This window comes from Zea mays, chromosome 2 (genome assembly GCF_902167145.1).
Source record: "Zea mays cultivar B73 chromosome 2, Zm-B73-REFERENCE-NAM-5.0, whole genome shotgun sequence".
Classification (NCBI taxonomy): Eukaryota; Viridiplantae; Streptophyta; class Magnoliopsida; order Poales; family Poaceae; genus Zea; species Zea mays.
In genome coordinates this window covers 234,356,388-234,381,931 of record NC_050097.1, presented here as the reverse complement: position 1 = coordinate 234,381,931, position 25,544 = coordinate 234,356,388, and the positions used below count along the sequence as shown (strand labels likewise).

Here is a 25,544-nt window from a genome sequence, read left to right as displayed (position 1 = left end):
GCGTAGTGAGCTAAATGTCTTAGATTCGCGGAACCTGGATTGATTTATAGCATACATGTGTTTATGCCCTTGATCATGTTCCTTATGCATTTCGTTGCTTACTTATGGTGCTCAAGTTGTACAAAAACTCCCCGGACCTCACAAGTCCTTTTTGCAAGTGATGCACATATTTAGGGGGAGCTGTGCTACAACTTGACCCTTTGAGACTAACCATGTGCTTGAGTTTGCTTGTTTTAGTCTCAAAGGAGGTTTGAAAGGGAAAAGGTGGACTTGGACCATGAAAGACTTCCACTGCACTCCGATGAGAGGGTAACTTATTCCAAGTTCATCTCATGTACTCTTATTGCCTTTGTATTCTTATTGAAGATTTTGGTGAGGCAATGGGGTTCAAGGGCCAAGATTAATCCCGTTTTGGTGTTTGGTGCCAAAGGGGGAGAAAATAAAGGCCAAAGCGATAAATGGATCAACTACCACTTGAGAGATTTTGAAAATAGTAGAATAGAGCTTTTGGTTTGTCAAAACTCTTTTATTGTCTCTCTTGTCAAAAGTTGGCTTCTTGTGGGGAGAAGTGTTGATTATGGGAAAAAGGGGAGTTCTTGAAATCTTGAACCAATTTCTCTTGGAATGACTCTCTTTATGTCTTAACATGTGTGTTTGAATTAGAAATAGAAATTTGAGTTTGATTTGCAAAAACAAACCAAGTGGTGGCAAAGAGTGATCCATATATGTCAAATTTGAATCAAAACAAGTTGAGTTCTTATTTGAATTGATTTTGTATTTGTTCTACTTGCTTTATATTGTGTTGGCATAAATCACCAAAAAGGGGGAGATTGAAAGGGAAATGTGCCTTTGGGCCATTTCTAAGTATTTTGGTGATTTAGTGTCCAACACAAGTGCCTAAGTGTAAAATGGTGGGCAAAGTACAAATCAAGGATAAAGGTATGTTTCTCAGACTTAGTACATTGTTTTAGAGACTAATGTATTGTGTCTAAGTGCTGGAAACGGGAAAAATCGAATTGGAATTGTCTTGGCTCGAGCAGCCAAGACTCTGCTCAGTCTGGGAGCACCGGACTGTCCGGTGGTGCACCGGATAGTGTCCGGTGCGCCAGACTGGCTCGGGCGAACTGGACGCTCTCGGGAATTCACCGTCGACGTACGGCTATAATTCACCGGACTGTCCGGTGTGCACCGGACTGTCCGGTGAGCCAACGGTCGGCCGCGCGATCTGCGCGGGACACGTGGCCGAGCCAACGGCTAGAAGGGGGCACCGGACTGTCCGGTGTGCACCGGACATGTCCGGTGCGCCAACGGCTCTCTGGCTGCCAACGGTCGGCTGCGCCAGTTAAGGAAAGAAATCTGGCACCGGACAGTGTCCGGTGCGCCAGACGACAGAAGGCAAGAATTGCCTTCCCAGATTGCTCTCAACGGCTCCTAGCTGCATTGGGGCTATAAAAGGGACCCCTAGGCGCATGGAGGATGAAGACAAGCATACTCACAACATTCCTAAGCACCAAGACATCGATTCCGCGCATTTGTTTCTTTGTGATAGCATATAGAGCTCTAGTGGAGTTGTGAACTCATTGGGTTGTGTTGCGAGCTCTTGTTGCGACTTGTGTGCGTGTTGTTGCTCTGATTTTTTAGTCTTGTGTGCGTTGCTCATCCCTCCCTTACTCCGTGTTTCTTTGTGATCATCTAAGTGTAAGGGCGAGAGGCTCCAAAGTGTGGAGATTCCTTGCAAACGGGATATAGTAAAGCAAGCAAAACACCGTGGTATTCAAGTGGGTCTTTGGACCGCTTGAGAGGGGTTGATTGCAACCCTCGTCCGTTGGGACGCCACAACGTGGAGTAGGCAAGCGTTGGTCTTGGCCGAACCACGGGATAAACCACTGTGTCATATCTGTGATTGTTCTCTTGTGGTTATTGTGTTTTGCTAAGGCTTCTCTCTAGCCACTTGGTGATTATTGTGCTAACACTTAACCAAGTTTTGTGGCTTAAGTTTTAAGTTTTATAGGATCACCTATTCACCCCCCCTCTAGGTGCTCTCAGAAAGGGAAAGATATGCCGCGATGACCGTTGAACAAAAAACGATAGAAGTAGAAAGCGTCGTGTCACACCCGGGTTTTAGGGGTCCAAAGCCCGGGCGCGAACATAAACACCAGGTGTGCTGGGACCAAGTCTCACACATATGATGCATAGTGGCACAGGATCGAATGTCACATCTTTACTATATAACAGGAGTTCTATACAAAATAATTAAATAATTACATCATATGAGGAAACGATCCAGCAACCCAAAGTTGACTAGGAGACGACGGCCTAGACCTCTCACGAACTCGCCACAGCATCCTCCATGCGCCTCATCCTGCGGTACCTGATCTTGACCTGTGGGGGTGTGAGACAGCAAGAGTGAGCTCACATACGTTCATCGCTCAACAAGTTGTGGGGAATAATGTGAATGAACTCGCCAAAGGTGGGAGTTCATGTGAAGTGTAAGGCTTACCAAAGAGGATGGTTAGAGCTGAGCATTGCTTTTAAAGTTGGTCAAAATTTTATTAGCAATTACTAAGTATAAGTAAATACCAACCCAATTAAATAGTAGAACAGAAGTAACGACATCACCTGCGATGCAATGCATATGACAAATTGAATTTAAGTTCCATAAATTAATCATGTGAGGGTCCGAGCTGCTCATGACCGTGAGCACGGCTAGTATACCAGTTTTACACTCTGCAGAGGTGGCGCATCTTTACCCACAAGTCATGTTACCCATCTGCCAAGGGATCGCGACTTCCCATACACCTCTACCGAGGAGGCGAGGCAGGGTAACACTACGAGGCCTTTACAAAGTTCCACTAGCTTCAGAAAACCCGCTACAGTTTATAGGAAGCTCCAATGCAGGAATTCCCTTGCAGGACCGCCATCGCAGCAAAATCCTCCCGAGGGCCTCCCTACACTGACCACTCCCCTACTGCCCTTGCCCCTTTCGGGTAAGGTAGTCCTCCACTAGCTTTCCTAATTAATCAGCCAAGGGCGTCCCATTATACCCTTGTGGTAGCACTGTTTTCCCGGGTGGTCGCTCCATGTTCCAATTAACATAATGATCTTATCATGAACGATAAATAACAACGGATAACAAAAGTATAATCATGAGTAATGTATCTTCATACCCAAAACCACATAAAGCACTAGCAAGTACTACCCAAAAAGTTCAGTGGTAACAAGGTATAAAGATAATCAAACTAGGGTAACCTATTGGGTCCCATCAAAATTAACCTATGCAGATCATTATGATTAATTAGAACATGGCTGGGTAAAAAGAAGTGATCAAGGGCACAACTTGCCTGGGACTTGAGATTCCAGGTACCAACTTGCTCTTCAGATGACACGTGTCCTCACGCTAGTCGTAGCATTACAAACAAACAGTGTATAGGCAAAATTAACATTACACCAAACATATATGCAAAATACATAATAATGATCTACATATTGAAATAAGATCACAGGAACAAGAATTATTAATTTTGGAGTTATAGATTTTAAGTTATGGATTTCTAAAGATTTTATGTGCTTTGTACAAGATTAATTAAGATAACAATTTTAATGTGACTTTTATGTCAAAACAGTGGCACTAAATGATAAACAATAATATTACAAAATTATAGGAACTAGAATGGGTCAATTCGGACTTAGAATGAATCAAATATGAACTAAACAAGTTTATAGATTTATTTTTATACTAAAAACCTATTTTCCACATTAATATAATGATTTTATTCAACTTCTGGACCAGGGCCACTATTTCAGAAGAATACAGGGTCTAATTCATAAATTTTAGGACCCTAAAGCAATTATTTTCTAACACCAGAGGATGGCGGGTTGATTTATGGAAAGTGTAAGGGCTCTTTTACAAAAGTGAACGGCTGAAGGGGTATGGAGTAACCAGAGCCGTTGGATTAAAAGGATACGGTCCAGATTAGATTTTTATAACTCCGAACCGGTACGAGCCCACGACCGACCATCAACAGATCGACGATCAAGATTCAGTTAAGCTTGAATCGATACTGACCACACAATCCGAACGCGTGTGGCACAGATCACGTTTGCACCAGATCAAATCCTAGCCCTCCATTTCAGATCCGAGGACTGGGGTCGCCCCTACTCAACAAACCAGCAATGCGTTAATGGAGCATCATCCAAACCTCTCACGCGGTGTTGGTCGGCCGTCTCCTGATCCAATCGCTCCTGCTCCAAGCTCCTTCAAAATATCGGCGATCGGCGGCAGGGATGGGCGCAGGGGAGGAGGTCAGGTTCGTCTCCTCGTGCGCCGCGCGAGCGCGTGGGGGCCGAGGACGGGAGCGGTGCGGAGGTGAAGGTTTCTTCTAGATCTGGAAGTCCATGGGTTGGGGCGGGTCTGCGACATGAACAGAGCGCCGGTGAGGGATTCCTGGTTCCCAGATAGTCACCAGAGCCCGGAGATGCGATGTGTGTCGTCCCCAAGCTACGGCGCGGCCGTTGGTTTCTCTCACCATCTCGATTCGCACAGCCCGCACGACGGCGCCGCGGCGAAGTTGGAGCAAGGGCGCTGGCCGGGTTTGCGTGGCTGAGCAGGGATTCCAGAGAACATGGATAGCACGAGCGAGGATGGGAAGGGAGGAGGTCGTGATATGTTTTTATATGCCAAGGAACGAAGCGAGGTGGTTCGGTTGGCGAGAATCTTGCGTGGAATTTGCTCCCTGATTTGTTGAGCTTTGCTAGCAAACGAACGACGACGAAGACCCCATGAGCCGGGAGTTTTCTGCCGCGCGAGGTCCGCGGATTCCGTTGCCAGCCACGAGTCCGAGTCGCAGTCAGGAGGTAGGAGACACCCGCGGCCCGGAGTTCACGGGTGAGTTGCGCAGGGAGCGCGCGCTTCTGTTGCCCTGGACGCGATATCAACGGCTGTATGTTTGAGCCTCGTGGAGATGGCGATAAGGGAGATAGAGCTGACAGTGTGGGGCCCACATGTCATAGACGCCAAAGGGACGGTGAGGACAGGGCTGCGCGGGAGTGACCAATTGGGTTGGGTTTGGGGAAATCGGCCCAGATGCGGTCCTTAGTCCTTTCCTTTTTTTTTTCTTTTTCCCTATTTTCTATTTCAATTCAAATCCAAGTTTAAATTTCAAACTTTTAGGTTAGATGCACAACAAAAATCCAGCATGCATACTATGATTTATGATACCTATTTATTTACCATTTTTATACAAATATTTTCTTAGTGTTAACCCACAAAACATGTATTTTAAGAAAGATAATTCCAACTCAATTTAAATCCTTGTTTTGAACTCCAGATTTAAAAATCTCGCAACAGTAAAATATGAATAATGCTTCTTTTACCTGTACTAATATTACTTATTCATTTTATTATTATATTTTTTTTCTTATACCAATTTTGGGCTTTACAAATCCTACCCCCTTAACAGAAATCTCGTCCTCGAGATTTGTAAGAAAAGGGATATAATAGGTTTGGTCTAGAATTTTAGTTTCTCATTTGGTTTTGGGAATCAAAGTTTTGTTCAAGTTTTTTTTAACAGTTAGTAGATGATATGAATATTGTATGTCTAGATATTCATTAGGTCAGGTACGGTTATGGCAAGTAGAGGTTGTGGCAAGGGTATAATAAGGAAAGACTTCATCCTAAACTATGGATCTTGATTCCGCTGGCGATTCAACTTGATCTTTGAAGTCTTGAGTTGATGGTTATCCTTCTTTGACATGGTTGGTCTTCTTTGGCCTTTATTTCTTGGAGTTGTCATCCGAGTTAAGGACATATGGCTAGAACATATGTGAGTAGGATGGATTGTATGGTGTAGGTAGGTTAGAATCTCTTGCTAGGTTAAAATTGTGGGGTTATGCAACTATTGGATGGTTAAGGTAGTTGCATATGGCCAAGTCGATCTGTCATTCTTAATTTAGTGCAGAGTGAACTAAGTTAAGACCCATTCTATAGGAGTAGAGTATAATCTATTTCATCAGTATTATCTAACATGTTTGATAAGTCACTTTAGATTAGATCAGACCTAGGTTAGATTGGTGTGACTAGTTTGACTAGATAAGATCTTACTTATTTTAGGCTAGATCATGGTTGTTACACTAGCGTGGGATAAATATGCTTATTGGCGTAAGATGAATCCATAAGGATAAGGTAGAATCTTTTGAGGTCATATAGATCTATTAGGATAAGATAAATCTTTTCAAGATAAGATGAGAATCTATTTTTTTAGGATAAGATGGATCTATGAGTGTAGGATAGACTTTTTCAAGATAAGATGGATTTTGCTAGGCTAGATTCTTTGATGAGGGATAACCTAGTTCATTTAGATATTTTTATAACCGTTTTTTTCTATATGTATATGCAGACGTGATTGTGGACATTACTCCACAACTAATCACACTCAATCAAAGATCCAAATCAAACAAGTATCATAAAAACAAACATTCAAGCATACAAATACCTATAAAAATAGTTTTGTTTTTGTTCCTAAGAGTAGGTCTCCTATTCCTAAAGTCACTTTAGGCACAGGATTTCAAAGTGTGAAATCCACATTTGTCTTTAGAATGAAAAGGTAAGAATAATCAGAGTAAAGCGGAAATAGATGAGAAAAGATTAAGATAAGTTTAAAAAAGAATCAGAGTAGCAAGGGTAAGTAAAGAATGGTTGTCCAGTTCTATCTAGGTTTCGTCCTACAGTCAACATTGCTCTGATACCACTTCTGTCACACCCGGGTTTTAGGGGTCCAAAGCCCGGGCGCGAACATAAACACCAGGTGTGCTGGGACCAAGTCTCACACATATGATGCATAGTGGCACAGGATCGAATGTCACATCTTTACTATATAACAGGAGTTCTATACAAAATAATTAAATAATTACATCATATGAGGAAACGATCCAGCAACCCAAAGTTGACTGGGAGACGACGGCCTAGACCTCTCACGAACTCGCCACAGCATCCTCCATGCGCCTCATCCTGCGGTACCTGATCTTGACCTGTGGGGGTGTGAGACAGCAAGAGTGAGCTCACATACGTTCATCGCTCAACAAGTTGTGGGGAATAATGTGAATGAACTCGCCAAAGGTGGGAGTTCATGTGAAGTGTAAGGCTTACCAAAGAGGATGGTTAGAGCTGAGCATTGCTTTTAAAGTTGGTCAAAATTTTATTAGCAATTACTAAGTATAAGTAAATACCAACCCAATTAAATAGTAGAACAGAAGTAACGACATCACCTGCGATGCAATGCATATGACAAATTGAATTTAAGTTCCATAAATTAATCATGTGAGGGTCCGAGCTGCTCATGACCGTGAGCACGGCTAGTATACCAGTTTTACACTCTGCAGAGGTGGCGCATCTTTACCCACAAGTCATGTTACCCATCTGCCAAGGGATCGCGACTTCCCATACACCTCTACCGAGGAGGCGAGGCAGGGTAACACTACGAGGCCTTTACAAAGTTCCACTAGCTTCAGAAAACCCGCTACAGTTTATAGGAAGCTCCAATGCAGGAATTCCCTTGCAGGACCGCCATCGCAGCAAAATCCTCCCGAGGGCCTCCCTACACTGACCACTCCCCTACTGCCCTTGCCCCTTTCGGGTAAGGTAGTCCTCCACTAGCTTTCCTAATTAATCAGCCAAGGGCGTCCCATTATACCCTTGTGGTAGCACTGTTTTCCCGGGTGGTCGCTCCATGTTCCAATTAACATAATGATCTTATCATGAACGATAAATAACAACTGATAACAAAAGTATAATCATGAGTAATGTATCTTCATACCCAAAACCACATAAAGCACTAGCAAGTACTACCCAAAAAGTTCAGTGGTAACAAGGTATAAAGATAATCAAACTAGGGTAACCTATTGGGTCCCATCAAAATTAACCTATGCAGATCATTATGATTAATTAGAACATGGCTGGGTAAAAAGAAGTGATCAAGGGCACAACTTGCCTGGGACTTGAGATTCCAGGTACCAACTTGCTCTTCAGATGACACGTGTCCTCACGCTAGTCGTAGCATTACAAACAAACAGTGTATAGGCAAAATTAACATTACACCAAACATATATGCAAAATACATAATAATGATCTACATATTGAAATAAGATCACAGGAACAAGAATTATTAATTTTGGAGTTATAGATTTTAAGTTATGGATTTCTAAAGATTTTATGTGCTTTGTACAAGATTAATTAAGATAACAATTTTAATGTGACTTTTATGTCAAAACAGTGGCACTAAATGATAAACAATAATATTACAAAATTATAGGAACTAGAATGGGTCAATTCGGACTTAGAATGAATCAAATATGAACTAAACAAGTTTATAGATTTATTTTTATACTAAAAACCTATTTTCCACATTAATATAGTGATTTTATTCAACTTCTGGACCAGGGCCACTATTTCAGAAGAATACAGGGTCTAATTCATAAATTTTAGGACCCTAAAGCAATTATTTTCTAACACCAGAGGATGGCGGGTTGATTTATGGAAAGTGTAAGGGCTCTTTTACAAAAGTGAACGGCTGAAGGGGTATGGAGTAACCAGAGCCGTTGGATTAAAAGGATACGGTCCAGATTAGATTTTTATAACTCCGAACCGGTACGAGCCCACGACCGACCATCAACAGATCGACGATCAAGATTCAGTTAAGCTTGAATCGATACTGACCACACAATCCGAACGCGTGTGGCACAGATCACGTTTGCACCAGATCAAATCCTAGCCCTCCATTTCAGATCCGAGGACTGGGGTCGCCCCTACTCAACAAGCCAGCAATGCGTTAATGGAGCATCATCCAAACCTCTCACGCGGTGTTGGTCGGCCGTCTCCTGATCCAATCGCTCCTGCTCCAAGCTCCTTCAAAATATCGGCGATCGGCGGCAGGGATGGGCGCAGGGGAGGAGGTCAGGTTCGTCTCCTCGTGCGCCGCGCGAGCGCGTGGGGGCCGAGGACGGGAGCGGTGCGGAGGTGAAGGTTTCTTCTAGATCTGGAAGTCCATGGGTTGGGGCGGGTCTGCGACATGAACAAAGCGCCGGTGAGGGATTCCTGGTTCCCAGATAGTCACCAGAGCCCGGAGATGCGATGTGTGTCGTCCCCAAGCTACGGCGCGGCCGTTGGTTTCTCTCACCATCTCGATTCGCACAGCCCGCACGACGGCGCCGCGGCGAAGTTGGAGCAAGGGCGCTGGCCGGGTTTGCGTGGCTGAGCAGGGATTCTAGAGAACATGGATGGCACGAGCGAGGATGGGAAGGGAGGAGGTCGTGATATGTTTTTATATGCCAAGGAACGAAGCGAGGTGGTTCGGTTGGCGAGAATCTTGCGCGGAATTTGCTCCCTGATTTGTTGAGCTTTGCTAGCAAACGAACGACGACGAAGACCCCATGAGCCGGGAGTTTTCTGCCGCGCGAGGTCCGCGGATTCCGTTGCCAGCCACGAGTCCGAGTCGCAGTCAGGAGGTAGGAGACACCCGCGGCCCGGAGTTCACGGGTGAGTTGCGCAGGGAGCGCGCGCTTCTGTTGCCCTGGACGCGATATCAACGGCTGTATGTTTGAGCCTCGCAGAGATGGCGATAAGGGAGATAGAGCTGACAGTGTGGGGCCCACATGTCATAGACGCCAAAGGGACGGTGAGGATAGGGCTGCGCGGGAGTGACCAATTGGGTTGGGTTTGGGGAAATCGGCCCAGATGCGGTCCTTAGTCCTTTCCTTTTTTTTTTCTTTTTCCCTATTTTCTATTTCAATTCAAATCCAAGTTTAAATTTCAAACTTTTAGGTTAGATGCACAACAAAAATCCAGCATGCATACTATGATTTATGATACCTATTTATTTACCATTTTTATACAAATATTTTCTTAGTGTTAACCCACAAAACATGTATTTTAAGAAAGATAATTCCAACTCAATTTAAATCCTTGTTTTGAACTCCAGATTTAAAAATCTCGCAACAGTAAAATATGAATAATGCTTCTTTTACCTGTACTAATATTATTTATTCATTTTATTATTATATTTTTTTTCTTATACCAATTTTGGGCTTTACACGTCGTGAAGTAATCCATCTTGGTTCAGGTATATGATCATTGTAACAATTATTTTAACATATCCTCTTGTGGATTAGTGAATATCTATTAATCTTATTTTTTGGTTTTCATTGTGTTTCACAGTTAGTCTTTCAGATGGTTGTAGCACAATTGATTTCACAAACTTTGCAACACAAGGTATTGTGGGTATACCAGTCGCAATTTTTTGTAGCCATGAAAATCATTTTGTAGCCATGAAAGTCATTTTGCCACTGTTGATTTGGCAGTTCCAAATAATAACACTTCACCGACCAATAATTTTATCGAACGAGAAAGGCAAAGGAATAGAGAACGACGTGCAAAAATGTCAGCAGACCAAAGGAACGAGTTGAATAAGAAGCGACGTGAGGCGCGACAACAAAACAAGGGACAACATATGATGTCCACTGTGTCAGGAGGTGATGAAACACGTCAAATTTAAATTAATTTTCTGTGCATAAACCTACACTTAGAAAGTAATGTGTTCAATGTTTTTAGATGGAGACGAAAAAATAAATGTGAATCAAGATGATGATAGCGATTGGTTGCATAGGAATGAGACATTCAAGGCAAACGATGTTTTCACAACGAGAGACCTTCTGACACCAGGTACATGACTGTTCACTCAACTAAATTTGCAAAACAGCTGATTTCAGGCGGTTTAACGTATACATGCCTTATTCCAGGCGGTGTGCATGAAACGGTTGGTAACACGTCTAACCATAATTTGGAAAAAGCCGCCTACTTTAGAGAGCGGTACAAAAACTTAACTCCCGCCGAGAGGGAGTTTAGGCGTGAACGCCTTAGGTTGTACAATAGTACACCAAAGCGGAAAGGGTCAAAGATAAAGTACATACGAAAACTTAGAGCACTGTTGGCTGACACATTGAGTCATGAGTCCATCGCCATGGAGTCCCCAACATATACCCCTGAGGTTGTACACCCTACAACAGATGCAATTGAACCTGATGGATCCACAATTACCCCCTGCGACTGGGTTATCCCTGAAATCGCCAGTAACCCGTTCCTGCCAGCTTCAACACAGACTGAGGATGCCAATTCACTGCATATGTCTACTGGACCACTAAGACGTAAACAACATGTGCCACGTGGTGAAAGACAAGCTATCTTAGCCCGTCGAAACCGGCAATTTGAAGCATCCATTTCAAGGAACATGGCTACTGCGACTGATGATACCATCAATGACGCTGGGGAAGGGGATGATTGGACACAACCCCATATGACTGCAAAGATCAACAACAATGGTAATATACTATCATTGTTTTCAAGTCAGATGAGTTGTCGGTCATTTTGGCTGACCGACTTGGACGATAGCGTGTAGTCCGACTAAACGTGTGTTTCCATCAGTACAATGTAGGAGTCAATGCCATGGTGCTATCGTGGCAACAAATGAGAGTGCAAGTATGACCGAACAAGGAAGTGGGGTTGATCATACCCAGTCGAAGCCAAGGGTCATTTCCAATGGTAATTGTTAATAATCTTTATTCGGGCTACATATTTTCCCCACCCTGTTATCACGAATGAACATGTATTTTATGTGGCTTGTATTTTCACGTTCCAGTTGATGACAATGACGGTGTCGTATTTGAAGACGATGCTGATGAGAACGAGGGATACCTATTCGCTGGGCAATGTACTAATTTCAATCTTTGTATGATACCAATGCTTATATAAATACATATGTCTTACTCCTTGTTTCCAAAAAAATATCAGATGAGGATACCGATGAGGATATAGAGGTCGATGGTAGTCAAAATGAATCGACTGCCACTGATGTTCCTGACCCGTACGACAAGGTGTACAACAACATCCCTGAAGAAACACATATGCTCAAGACTGTTCCCAACTGCGGTTATTGCACCGCGAAGAAGTTTGAGTATGAGACACCTCTTGTTGTCGTGGTGGGAAGGTTGAGCTAGCCCCACTGGAGACCCCTCCCCAACTCAAGAGGTTGTGGGATAGTGCAGACTCTGATGCTAGGCACTTTCGTGATAACATTAGGTTTTTTAATGGCCATTTCTCTTTCACTTCCCTATACTGTTGCCTCGATAGTATGACAACTAATGTAAGGGATTCTGGTATATACACGTTCCGAGCACAGGGCATGATGTATCACAATATCAAGTCATTTGGTAGGGATGGTGGGGCAGAGCATAAACACCTTGAGCTTTACTTTTATGATGATGATCCCACTCTCGAGCATCGGTACCGTAAGTGCCGCGAAGAGCATCAACAGAAAGACAAAGAGGTTGTTCGACAGATAGTCGACATACTACGTGGAAACCCGTACTCCGAGCACCTTAGGACCATGGGTCACGTTGAGAACCTTGATGACTATCGTATCGCGTTGAACCTAGACCAGACGTTGAACCAGAAGACATATAACACACCTCTCACTTCGGAGGTGGCCGCTATCTGGATCGAAGGGAGCGAAGGGCGAGGCCAGTTCAGCAAGAGTGTTATGCTCCATGGGAAGGACAGTTCAAGCCACTGCATCCGCTCATACCATGGATGCTACGATGCACTATCATATCCATTGTTCTTCCCTAGAGGCGAACTTGGCTGGCACGCAAATATCCCAAAGGTTGGAGTATCCATGGACGAAGTGGATGCATACCGTGCGACACATAGGGCAAGTAATGCAAATGATGAAGATGCGGGTTAGTTGTTTGTTTATATTTTGAAATATTTGCGCATTATTAACTATCTTTTCATCATCACTCACTTTATAATCCTTGCGTATGCAGAATCTCCTAGCCATTTATGTGTGTCTGTACGTGACTACTACTGCTACAAATTCCAGATTCGCCCCGGGGTATTCAATCCTATACTTCATGGAAAGCGGCTTTTTCAGCAGTTCGCGGTCGACACGTACATAAAGATTGAGAACTCTCGTTTAGATTACATACGCAATAATCAGGATCGGTTAAGGGCAGACCTGTACCAGGGCTTGGTGGATAGCATGCTAGATGGAGATATTAGAGGAGAGAAGGTTGGCAAGCGAACTGTGCTGTCGACGTCGTTTATTGGCGGTCCTCGTGACATGAGACGTCGGTATATGGATGCTATGGCTCTGGTGCGGAAGTTTGGTAAACCAGACATATTTCTTACCATGACATGTAACCCTAACTGGGATGAGATAAGGAGGGAGCTTCTCCCTGGGCAGACACCGCAAGATCGTCCGGATCTTGTAGTGCGTGTCCTTCATGCGAAGCTACAAGAGTTAAAGCATCGGCTGACTAAACAGGATATTCTTGGTAAGGTCCGAGCCTACGTCTATGTCGTGGAGTTTCAGAAGCGAGGTTTGTCGCATGCCCATTTTCTACTCATAATGCAGAGGAAGTACAAGCTCACATGTCCTGAGCAGTACGACCTTTTGATCTCAGCCAAGATCCCAAGCAACAAGTACCCTGAACTACAAAAGATGGTTATCAAGCATATGATGCATGGCCCATGTGGGTCGCTAAACCCTAACGGCCCATGCACTAAGGGTCGTAAATCGTGCAAGAATCATTACCCTCGGCCTTTCAGTGACACAACCTTGCAAGGGAAGGATTCGTACCCTATTTATAGACGTCGTGACGATGACCGTAAAGAAAAGGTCCGAGGGTGCGAACTGGACAATAGATGGGTTGTCCCTTATAACCCATACCTCCTTCGTCTCTTCAACTGCCACATCAATGTCGAGGCATGTGGGAGCATCAAGGCTGTTAAATACCTGTTCAAATACATATACAAAGGCCATGATCATGCGTCTGTTGTTATGAGAGATGCGAGCAAGGCAGATGATGATGTTGATGAGATCAAGCAGTATAGAGATGCAAGGTGGGTGACTCCTCCGGAAGCCTTGTGGAGGATATACGGCTTTGAGCTTAGTCAGATATCTCCACCTGTTATGCAGCTTCAACTCCATCTTCCAAACATGCACATGGTGGCGTTTCACGAGCGGCAAATGGTCGAGCGAGTCGTCAACCATCCAGGTGTTGATAGGTCGATGCTCACATCATATTTTGAGGCGAATAGGCTACACGAGGAGGCTCGTGGCATCCTATATCGTGACTTCCCTGAGTGGTACACTTGGCAGAGTGGTAAGGGAAAAGTATGACAATGGAGGAAACAAGATACAGGTGGACAAGTCGGTAGGATAGTCTCTGCTCATCCGGCTGAGGGGGAGCGCTACTATCTTCGTGTTCTCCTAAACCACGTGACTGGCACCGCCTCCTATGTGGATCTAAGGACAGTTGATGGTGTCACCCTACCGACTTTTCGTGAGGCAGCAGAGAGAAGGGGACTACTTGAGTCGGACAACACACTGGATGAGTGTCTCACTGAACGTGCTCTTTTCCAGATGCCATCGTCGCTGCGACGACTTTTTGCCACAATACTGGTGTACTGTGAGCCAAGCGATGTGGCTGTACTCTGGCAGAAACACAAAGATTCTATGTCCGAGGACTATCAACACAAGAGTCAGAACAAAACTCATGTTGAGCAGATGGTATTGATTGACATTAGGAACATGTTGCAGTCAATGGGAAAGGACATAAAGACATTCCCTCTACCTCCTATGATCGACGCGTATGACGATGCTATTGGTACTGCTCGGGAGGTTTACGAGGAGGAAAGTATCCAACCGACAGTGGAAGATGTGGCTCTTAAAGACTCTCTTAACGAGGAACAGAGGGCCACCTATGATAAGATTATGTCTGCCGTTGACACCGATCAGGGTGGATTATTCTTTGTGGATGGACCTGGTGGCACCGGGAAGACTTATCTATACAGAGTGCTGCTCGCGACGCTACGCAACCAGGGCAAGATTGCAGTGGCAATAGCTACATCTGGCGTTGCGGCTTCCATAATGCCTGGAGGAAGAACCGCCCATTCACGCTTCAAGATACCACTCACTATTGACGATGGCGCTGTATGTAGCTTCACGAAGCAGAGTGGAACAACAGAGTTGCTACGGAAAGCATCTCTCATTATCTGGGACGAGGCTTCTATGACTAAGAGACAAGCCGTGGAGGCACTGGACAATAGCATGCGCGATATAATGGGTCGCCCCGCACTGCCATTTGGTGGTAAAACCATTGTCTTCGGTGGAGATTTCAGACAGGTCTTGCCTGTTGTTCGTAAAGGGTCAAGGGCTCAAGTGGTCGCGTCTTCGCTACAGATGTCTTACCTATGGGAGTCCATGTCCCACTTAAAGCTTGTTAGCAACATGAGAGCAAAAAACGACCCTTGGTTTGCGGAGTTTTTGCTGCGCGTAGGCGGTGGAACTGAGGAAACAAATAGTGACAGCGACATTCGTCTTCCTGATGATGTGTGTGTGCCTTACAGTGGGAGTGACAACGATCTTGACAACCTAATAGACTTTGCTTTCCCAAATCTTAACGAAAATATGTCTGATTCCACCTACATCACTTCAAGGGCGATACTGTCAACACGGAACGACTGGGTTGATATGATAAATGTTAAGATGATTGATCGTTTTCAAGGGGAGCATATGGTGTACCATAGTTTCGATAGCGCCATGGATGATCCCCACAACTACTACCCACCTGAGTTCCTAAACACATTGACGCCTAATGGGCTACCACCTCATGTTTTGAAGCTCAAGATTGGATGTCCTGTTATATTGCTCCGGAATATAGACCCTGCAAATGGACTTTGCAATGGCACCAGGCTGGTCGTTCGTGGCTTCCAAAGAAATAGCATTGACGCAGAGATTGTACTGGGTCAACACGTTGGAAAACGGATTTTCCTACCGCGTATACCGCTGTGTCCCTCCGATGAAGAGATGTTCCCTTTCCAGTTCAAAAAAAGCAGTTTCCTGTACGGCTTAGCTTTGCAATGACGGTTAACAAAGCACAGGGTCAGACTATTCCCAATGTTGGTGTATACTTGCCTGAACCAGTGTTCTCTCATGGCCAACTATATGTTGCTCTATCTAGAGCGACAGCCCGATCGAACATAAAGATTCTTGTCATCCCAGCTGTCGATGGGAGGAAAAAGTCAAGGAAGGGTGTAAAGAAAACCCCCACCATAGATTGTGGGACATATACCAAGAACATCGTCTACAAAGAGGTCCTAACAAATTAGACCCATGGTAAGAGTTGCATGTTCAACTAACAAACTAATAGGATGATGTTTGTCTTATGTTTGATTGGTCTGGTGTATTATCAAGTCATGTTTGCATGCTACAATTGTTTTTATTAGAGCCGCACATGTTTGTGTATTATTAGAGCATGCATACTATCTTAAAGTATTATTGAGTTTTGGATCATTTGTGAAATTAGCAATATTAATTTTTATGCATCTAACAATTTGTTTTGAATGTAGGTTTTTGTCCCACGAGAATGGAATCTCTATTTGTAGGCTTGTCTCATAACAAGCCAAAAAAATCGGTGGCAACCGCAATAGTTCGAGAAGGTATTATAATTTTCATAGTTCTGTATGGATCAATTTGTATTTTTTGTAATAACTAATTTTAGTTTTATCTCATGACTGGTTGCTCCTAGACTATATTTGCACGCAAGGTGATCTTGCTCTCATCGATTTTATCAAGGAAATCTCTTGTGAACCAAGGGTAGAAGTCGTTCTTATTGATGATGCCTTTGTTGAAAGGAAGTGGATGGAGTGTTTATTTCAGTCGAGCGCATATTTAGGTGACGAGGTAATCCATGCTTAGTTTTTATATTTGGCGACGTTGTTATGTATAAGTTTTTTTACTCATCCAGGTATTTTTAACCACAACTTACACACTTGCAGGTTATAGACTATTACATAAATTTGATAAAAGCTCAAAAGCATCTAAAGTGCCGATCTGGAGGTCGCGTTCACATAGAAAATGCTTTCCAGTTCAATTTCCTGAAGCGAGATGGTGATCTTGAAATTAAAACAGAGGAGCTATATCCAATTAAAGACATGGCACACATATGTAGCGCTGAACGAAGGGTGTTACTTTACCTAGACCATGACATGGTACATATGAGTTTGCAATCTGAAAAGTTAGTGTTTATATGTATTTTATTCTTATGCAAGTATTTATAATTGTTTTGTAGGTGTTTATTCCGATAAACATCCGAGAGACGCACTGGTATCTTGCTGTGATCCATGCAAGAAATATGGAGATACAAGTGCTTGATTCACTTGATACTTCACAAGACCGCAAAGACCTCACTGACTCTGTGAGTATGCACAAACTAAACAATTATGAATTCAATATTAACTTATCCCAATCTCTAATTTTATTTTACCATATATAAAGATTAAAGGACTGCAAAGACAAATAGATATGATATCTCAACGTAAGGAGTTAAAAGACCACAGGTGACCAGACCTCCAAGTTGCTTCTTGGCCGCTCAGAGAAATAGACATGGGATATGCAAAGCAGACAGATAGGTACGTCCTAAGATCTTCTTTACCAATTTCTTCATTCATACTAATCTTTATGTTGGTATTAATGTATATTGTAGCTCTTCATGTGGCCTCTTTCTTTTGAACTATATCGAATACTGGACAGGGGATGAATTGTCTGATAGTTTTACCCAGGTATATTATTACTACTATGACATATATGGACATCTACAGTCAGTGTTACATATATAATGCTAAATAATTGTTTCTTATTTGTAGGATGACATGTCACACTTTAGGAAAAAAATGGCTGCTATATTACTATCTTCAGACCTGAATAAGAGAAGGGGGTGTCTGTTATACAAAAATGAAAAAGAAGTTGACTCTGGAAGCCCATCTGATGTTGAGATATTAGAAAACCCAACAGATTCTAATAAGAGGAAACTACTCCACGTGCTTGATGATAGCGAAGTAGTGTATGAAGATGAGGAAGGCCCTATTACTCAAGCAGACTTGCAAAGGTGGTTTGTTGATGATTGGGATAAAAGAGCTCCTGTAAAAGTCTCTACCGATGGTTGCACCAATGACTTTTTAATGGTTGGTCTTTCCACAAAGGACATGCCAGTGACCAAAGCCGATTCAATAGATGTTTTATGTGATTATATCATGGCAATAGAAGACGATACGACACTAGAGTAAGTGCTCATTGATTTATTTATTTTATGTATATCGACTACTTAGATTTTTGATATAGACTTTCGTCATGCTACATTACAGGAGAACATGGGTGCGAAGTTTCAATCCTTTTAAGATAGAAATATCTGTCAAAGACCTACAAAACATATTAACGACAACTCAATATATGATTCTAAGATGTTTTGACATGGCTGTTCGGCTGCTTGCCAATAAAGAGTCACGTAGGCCGAAAGAAGAAATCATAAATAATAGAAATCATTATATGGACATGCGTTTTTGGGTAAGTTTGTTTCCAATCATTAATGTATTAATATATAGTATCTACATCTAATCATCATGTGGACATGTATATATACTATCCAGAGAATGGTTGGTTTTGGTAAACTTCCAAAGTACCATCAGGATCCTACAACAGAAGAGTTAGCCAAAACACTCGATTGTTGGCCATCAATGAATTATTATATCACGGGTTGTAGATATGTAAGTATGTGTTCATTTCGAATGTATTTATAAAGGACACTTCTGTTGTAGGATCCTAATGACTGATATTTTGCAGGTTCTCATGCCATGGAAATTCAATGGATGTCATGCCCTTTTCGTAATAGATCATGTTAAAAAGCATGTGACTTTTATCGATTTTACACCGACTCAAGATTGGTGTAAACACATGCCATACAAGAGGTTCGCGGAAGCGATTATCATGGCCTCAAAAAAATATAAGATTGCTTACAACAAGAAACGTTCTGGATGGGCGGATGATATCTTTAAGTGGGAACATATAATTCAGACTGGTGTTCCAATTGACTTAAGAGGGTATTTTCTTCGTACCACCTTCTCAGCAGTTTAAATTTTTTCTATGATAATCATTGTATAAAACTTAGTTGCCCAAATATTATTCTATAGGTTTAATACCAGCTACCTCGTTCTACAAGCTATGGCCATGTGGGGGAATGACAGACGACTGAAATTTGTTGGGGTGAGTGTAGTACGTTCGTTTTATGTTCAAAACTTACATTCTAGCTATCTCGTTCTACAAGATAATATGTTTTGTTCTCTTATCTCTTTGTCTGTAGGATGCAAAGACTCTTCGAAGAAACTTTGTGATTGATCTTTTAAGTTATGAGGACAATTCGTGCCGATATGCCATCCCTGCAAACATACAACAAAGACTTGTCGATATCGCTAAAAAGGATTAGCTTATTAGTGAACAGTTGTTGACACATTTGTCTGTAACTAAAATTCTAAATTAACTTTTTATAATTAATTTGTGTGATATTGATAATGTTTTCCACACGTATTTTGCATATTATAGTGATGTTTGTTGCTCCATATCAATGTTTCATACAAATCTTTTACTTCCATCGCAACGCACGGGCACATATCTAGAATATATATTGTTATCGTGTTATTGTACGATTCTGTTGCATATTATAGTGATGATAGTGCAAAGTTTGTTAAAAGGTAAAGGCAGCCATAATGTACAGTGCTGTAGTTGTATGTTTCATTTCTTTCTCTAATAAGTATTATATCATTTGATCAAGATCAAGTCAGTTTATGTTTGGGCAGGTTATAATGTTTTTGCCTTTTTATCTATTGTAGAGACACTTTCTACACGAAGCAAGCTTTCTATTGGTGTTGTGTGTCCATACAATGCTCAAGTTAGAGCAATACAGGAAAAGGTTGGGAAGGCCTGCAGGAGGAATGATTATTTCTCAGTGAAAGTAAAATATGTGGATGGTTTCCAAGGCGCGGAGGAAGATATAATTATCATATCAACAGTCAGGAGTAATGGAGCTGGTACAGTTGGGTTTCTATCAAACTTACAGAGGACTAACGTGGCTCTAACAAGGGCCAAGTAAGTTCTGCACCGAGCATTTAAATTTCACTTCAATTACTTCATAATCTTTTATCTGGTGCATGATAATAAAAACTATTTGTAAACCTTTGTTGTACATGCCCAGATTGGGGAAGACTTTACATTCGATAACTTTACTATATACCCTTCTTTGTCAAGGCTTTGATGATAAGCCAATGGTTAAAAGGGCTGTCATTGTAACCCCCACAAGCTTAGTTAGCAACTGGGAATCTGAGATAATTAAGTGGTTTAAAGGCAGAGTGCAGGTGCTGGCCCTCTGTGAAAGCACACGTGCTGATGTTCTTTCCGGAATTGAAAGTTTCTTAAAACCCTTGAGCCGTCTCCAGGTTTTCTTTTGCTTACTAATTATTTCCCATGCTTTTATGCTGAGGGCTAGAGAACTGCAGCAGCTGAACTTTGTCATAATTTTTAGCAATTTTGAGATACAAATGCCTCTCATCAGTATCTTATAGTTTGCCCTTTCCTTTCTGCCTCACCTTGCAGGGGGAGGAACTGCGCAAGCACATTGGCGCAACTTGTTACATCGAATGCAGCTAAAAAACTCAGCAGGTCAAATTCTTTGGTTCCATTCCTGTGCAACTTTTTTGGGTCTCTCGAGGCTTAAGTAATTATCCATGTTGTGCTGTAATGGGTGCATCTGTTTTTTCGAAAAGGGAAGCATTATATTAAAATCAAGAACAATACATCAAAGTGATACAAAGCCTTGGCTAAGAGACTTCTGGCCTCTGCTCGAACACACATAGCCCAAAAAGATAGAGCTCAAGCACCGTTCTAATGACCTTCAATCTGTAGCCTAGATCATCACCTTATTCACCTGTGCTTTTCCTTAAAAATCACATAATTTCTGCTCAACCAAATCGAGCAACATAAAGTGACCCCCTCCAAAAACAACTTCTAGCAATTACTAAGCCAACTACCGAACATGTGATTAATGTCAATGGATTGTGTTTTCCCAGTAGTCAAGTACAGGATGTTCCAAACTAACTGAGCCAAATGACAATCAAGGAACAAGTGCTTAATAAATTACTAGGTATGTGCCCGTGCGTTGCAACGGTGAACGAACTACTTTATACAAAATATTAGTGCACAAAGATTAAAAACGAAAACACATATATGGGATTTTTTGGACTTTGCTTGAGAAGCATTCTGGGTACATTCGAGATTTCGAGGGGGTAACCACTGACCAGGCTTCAGACCAATCTAGAGAAGTGTCAGGTCATACCCATCCAGTTATCCATGGTCAAACTTGCCTTTGTACAGGAGATTTTCTATTATGCTATTATGCTAGAGCATGTCATCTTAGCTTTGAGGGTCTAGACCAGAGAGACCTACTGGGTGCAGGATTCTGTAGGTCCATGTCGTTATTGAAGCTCCCCTGGCTGCTTACAGAGACCACTGTCCGCTGTTCAAGGGTCTTGAACCGTGTCCAGGTTCACGGAACTCCTTGAGAATCTGAACCTGTTTCCCCCAGTCAGCTTACACTGGCTCCTGCTCCTTGGTTTGAATATTGCGGAGCGTTTCCCAGACCGGGCGACGGGAAACGCACAAGGGCACAGTCCCTCCCAGCCCAAGAAAATAAACCACGTGCTTTGCTGTCTATTAATTATGGTATTAAGTACGTATTAACTAAGCAGAAAGGATGATGTGTCACTCCAAAAAAAATTTAATAAAAAAAGTGAGTCTACAATTGGAACTAAGAGGTATACTGTACTCTAATAGGTAGTAAATGAGTGGGAGAAGACACACAGTTGGACAAAAGATCATTCTATATAGTAGATGCCTCATGTGAGGACCAGGGGGGTCTTGCACGATGCTGCTTCGAACAATAGATTAATCTCCCCTGAATTGTTAGACTGCAGGACCTCACACTGGCATGGGTTGGATGCTGCCTGCTGAAATGCTGTCGCGGTCTTTTGTCAGGATTATCCCACCCACCCGACTAATCCCGGATCATTGCTGCCAACATTGATGACCCTGTCTCTGATGGGTTTGGAACAGCACTGCTTGATTGGTAGCAGTGTAGTACACCGTTTTTGTCATCTGTCTGGCGCTCGGGGTCCAGCGCCACACAACAACATGTCAACATACCAACCATGCATTTGTTTCTGGCAACGTTTTTACGGGACCCCGGCCGGTTCTTGTTTTTGGACCCGATTTGGTCCGAGAAGCTCCGTGCCAGCAGGGCGGGTGTTCTTCTCCGCGCCACGCACCAGGGCGCTGGCCACGGCGACCCCAGCGCGCCGGTCGACGTCCAGCGCCTCCTCGCCGTCGCCGTCCGCCGCGGTGGAGTACTGGTGTCACGGCAACGCCGACGTCGCCGTGCGCGACGCCATCCTCCACTGCAAGAAATCCTTGCTCACCGCTTGCGCCGAGTGCTGAATGGGCTCTCGCAATGCAAGAACGCTTTCGGCGAAGCGATAAAGGGATTCGAGAGGAAGATGGATATAATATTTCGTCTACTTTTTTTTTCTTTTTCATGTAGTTTTCATTCCGCATGTATGTGCAGTGCATGCAGTACAGTGGTGATGAATTGGTGCCCATGGGAATTTGGTCTTGTGAGGCGATTTTAGTTACTGTCTCTTTGTACAGTGAGAGATTCTGATATTTGCCATAAGCAAGAAACATGTTTGTAAAATTATCATTAGACCTACATTTCATAGACTCAGTTGAACTCACAATTCATAGATAGAGTGGTGATTATAACAAGAAGATAACATTGTGTGTGGCAAAAATCCAATTATCTCTTGTACATTAGAGGTATGGCGTTCTCTGTGTTCTCTGTAACTATGCATCCATCGGGGCATCGGGCCAGTGCAAAGTGCTGGAACAAACAGAACCAATTTGTGCCACATATTACCCGTTAAACATCTCATGTATTAGACCAAATCAAAATCAATATGTTTTTGCTAGCACCCCACCTGCACGCACCAAGTGCGCGCAGTGCCATACCGTGGAGCGAGGTGGCGAGCACAGGCAGGGGCCCAACCTGCACGACCTCTTCGGTCGTCAGTCAGGCACCACCCTCGGCTATGCCTACTCCACGACCAACAAGAACATGGTCGTCGTCTGGGAGGAGGGCACCTTGTACGACTACCTCTTCAACCCCAAGAAGTACATTCCAAGCACAAAGATGGTCTTCCCGGGGCTCAAGAAGCCCAAGGAGCGAACCGATCTCATCGCCTACTTGACCTATCGACGCAACAGGGGATACTCACACTGTCATCCTTAGCTCTGTGGCAATAAGTCGTTCGTCTGCAACACAGCCGACAGAAAACTGAGTATGTGCTTCAGAGACCAGACATTATTGAACTTTGCTGCCACTAATTTACATTAGATGAACTGAGTTACAGCAGAATGAATTTCCTGGATCCTAAATGCAGAGAATAAATAAATAAAAATATATAAAAGGAACTGCATCCTCCGAGATGAATCTCATGCCCTCTGCAGAGAAAGCAAGAGGGTGTTTTGGGACAACATCAACAATTTTGCCCATGCGTGTACATATAGGTAAATTAGTGGATCCAGGATATTATATGTCCCCGTTGCAACGCATGTGCACTCACCTATATGTACATAAGTTATTATATGGTTCCGTCGCAACGCACGGGCACCCACCTAGTCTTCATATAATTGAGTAAATCCTATTGGTTATTTATATGCAACATTTAAGAAGTATGTTGACGTATGAAATAGTGAGATGAAACTCTCTATTGAGAGATGGTGTTTCATTAATCCATAAAGTTGATGTGACATTTTTGGAAACAGAGACATGAAATCCTCACTGTGATTAGCCTCATGATACTGAGAGTTATGGTATCGATCTTTACATTCATTGCACGCAATTCTTTGAAAAACAAGATTGCTTCATCAGAGCATCTGTTTTTAAAAAGTCCTTTGAGAACTGTGCTGCATGTTCGTAGACTAACATACTAATTAAATGATGCAACTAAACATCATGTTCATATACTAACATACTAAAACTAAACAACGTGTTCATATACTAACATACTAATTAAACGATGCAACTAAACAGCCAATAGAAAACAGTAAAATATGTGAAGATAAAACACATTACTCTCAATAGAGATTTCACATGATTTCTAAGACCTTGGAAACGAGTTACATGGTTTCGTCCACATAAAACCAATTTCATCCCATAAAACTTATTTATCTTAAATATCATTCCATATCATTTAAAATAGTGACGTGATACACTATTAAATATACATGAAACTACCATTGTGAGTAGCCTAATTTAGACAGCCGAGCTGTGGTTACTGCTCCAATGTATCACCATTATGGCTGCAGAGAACACTCCTCCGCTCCGTAGCAGTAGCTTGTAGGAGCTACACATGCAATCCAAATTCAAATACGGATTCAGGATTCTGACCCAAAACTGGGAAAACACCTCGTCACCTGCCGCTACCAGGCCCTCGAGGAATCCCCCGCACGCCGCCTTCTCCACGCGCTCGCCACACTCGCCTCCACGGTCTGCGCGCGCGCACCCCGGACCTCGGCCTAGGCCGCCGCGGCCTGTGGGATCGCTGCCTCCGACCTCCTGGTGGCCACTGCGCTCATCGGGAGGCATGCCGAGGCCGGGGACATGGGCGACGCGTGCAGGGTGTTCGACGGAATGCCGCACCGGGACGCCGTGGCGTGGGACGCCGTTATTGGTGGGTATGCGCGGGCGGGGCGCCTGGCTGAGGCTGTGGAGCTGTTTGGCATGATGAGGTCTGCAGATGGAGCGTGGCCGACCGAGGCGACGCTTGTGAGCTTGGTTTCCGGTTATGCCTGGTTCGGTTCTTCGAAGGGTCGTTGTACGATGCACGCGCGCTGTGGTTAAGTCTGGCTTCCAGCACAGCCTCTTCGTTTCCAATGCTCTCCCAGAGATGTATGCAGAGTTGGGTTGTTTGAGTGAGGCATTGTTGGTGTTCCGGCAGATGGAGATGAAGGATTCTGTGACTTGGAGTTCGATGATTGGTTAGATGTGACGTGGTTGCATGGAATGCCCTGATCAAAGCCTATGGACAGCTAGGACTAGCGGAAAAAGCAATCAGGTTTGCGATAGAAATGCATAGGACAGGCATTGACCCAGACAATGTTACATTCTTGGAGATTCTACATATGATCTCACTGATTCCATCACTGAATTAGGGGATGGAAGTACATCCTCACATTGTTTCCAGAATGAACAGGCGATTGTTAATTCACTTATTTACATGTATGGTCGATGTGGGAGTCTCAGTCTTTCAGTTGGTGCCTTTATTATTGGGATTATGGATAAGGATGCAATATCTTGGACTTCTATGATGCAGGTATATGCATGGAGTGGACTTGCAACCGAAGTTGTTAAGCTTTTTGAGATGATGAAGAAAACAAAAGTACAACCCAAGCACTACACTTTAATTGCTGTGTTGACTACCTATAAAAACATAGGCCTTGTTGAGGAGGGAATGGGCCTACTTAAGTGCATAAAAGAGCAGTATGGTCTGGAGC

At 43.2% G+C, this 25,544-nt stretch overlaps 2 protein-coding genes and 1 long non-coding RNA gene across 3 annotated transcripts; all 3 read left to right on the top strand.

The window, feature by feature from the left end:
• Positions 1-16,905: 16,905 nt before the first annotated feature.
• Positions 16,906-18,397, top strand: LOC109944441 (uncharacterized). Its single transcript, XM_035965099.1, has 6 exons — positions 16,906-17,101; positions 17,182-17,521; positions 17,596-17,671; positions 17,756-18,171; positions 18,254-18,351; positions 18,390-18,397. The coding sequence occupies exons 2-6, from the start codon at positions 17,496-17,498 to the stop codon at positions 18,395-18,397; spliced, it is 624 nt and encodes a 207-aa protein (XP_035820992.1). The 5' UTR covers positions 16,906-17,101; positions 17,182-17,495.
• A 552-nt stretch (positions 18,398-18,949) lies between these two features.
• LOC103648115 (uncharacterized) lies at positions 18,950-19,412 on the top strand. Its single transcript, XR_563262.2, has 3 exons — positions 18,950-18,985; positions 19,076-19,148; positions 19,246-19,412. It is a non-coding gene; the product is annotated as an uncharacterized lncRNA (long non-coding RNA).
• Positions 19,413-24,287: 4,875 nt separating this feature from the next.
• Positions 24,288-25,544, top strand: LOC103648117 (putative pentatricopeptide repeat-containing protein At1g03510; the record flags this gene model as incomplete). The annotated part of the gene is given in 1 exon segment (XM_020548700.2): positions 24,288-25,544. A coding segment is annotated over 1 exon segment (277 nt), but the record flags the coding sequence as incomplete, so codon positions are not given.

Excerpts from the sequence above, each read along its gene's own strand:
- LOC109944441 (XM_035965099.1), top strand. The coding sequence starts at position 17,496 with ATGGGATATGCAAAGCAGACAGATAG. Across the intron at positions 17,522-17,595 it reads TATGCAAAGCAGACAGATAG|CTCTTCATGTGGCCTCTTTC; the intron begins GTACGTCCTAAG and ends TGTATATTGTAG. Across the intron at positions 17,672-17,755 it reads TGTCTGATAGTTTTACCCAG|GATGACATGTCACACTTTAG; the intron begins GTATATTATTAC and ends TCTTATTTGTAG.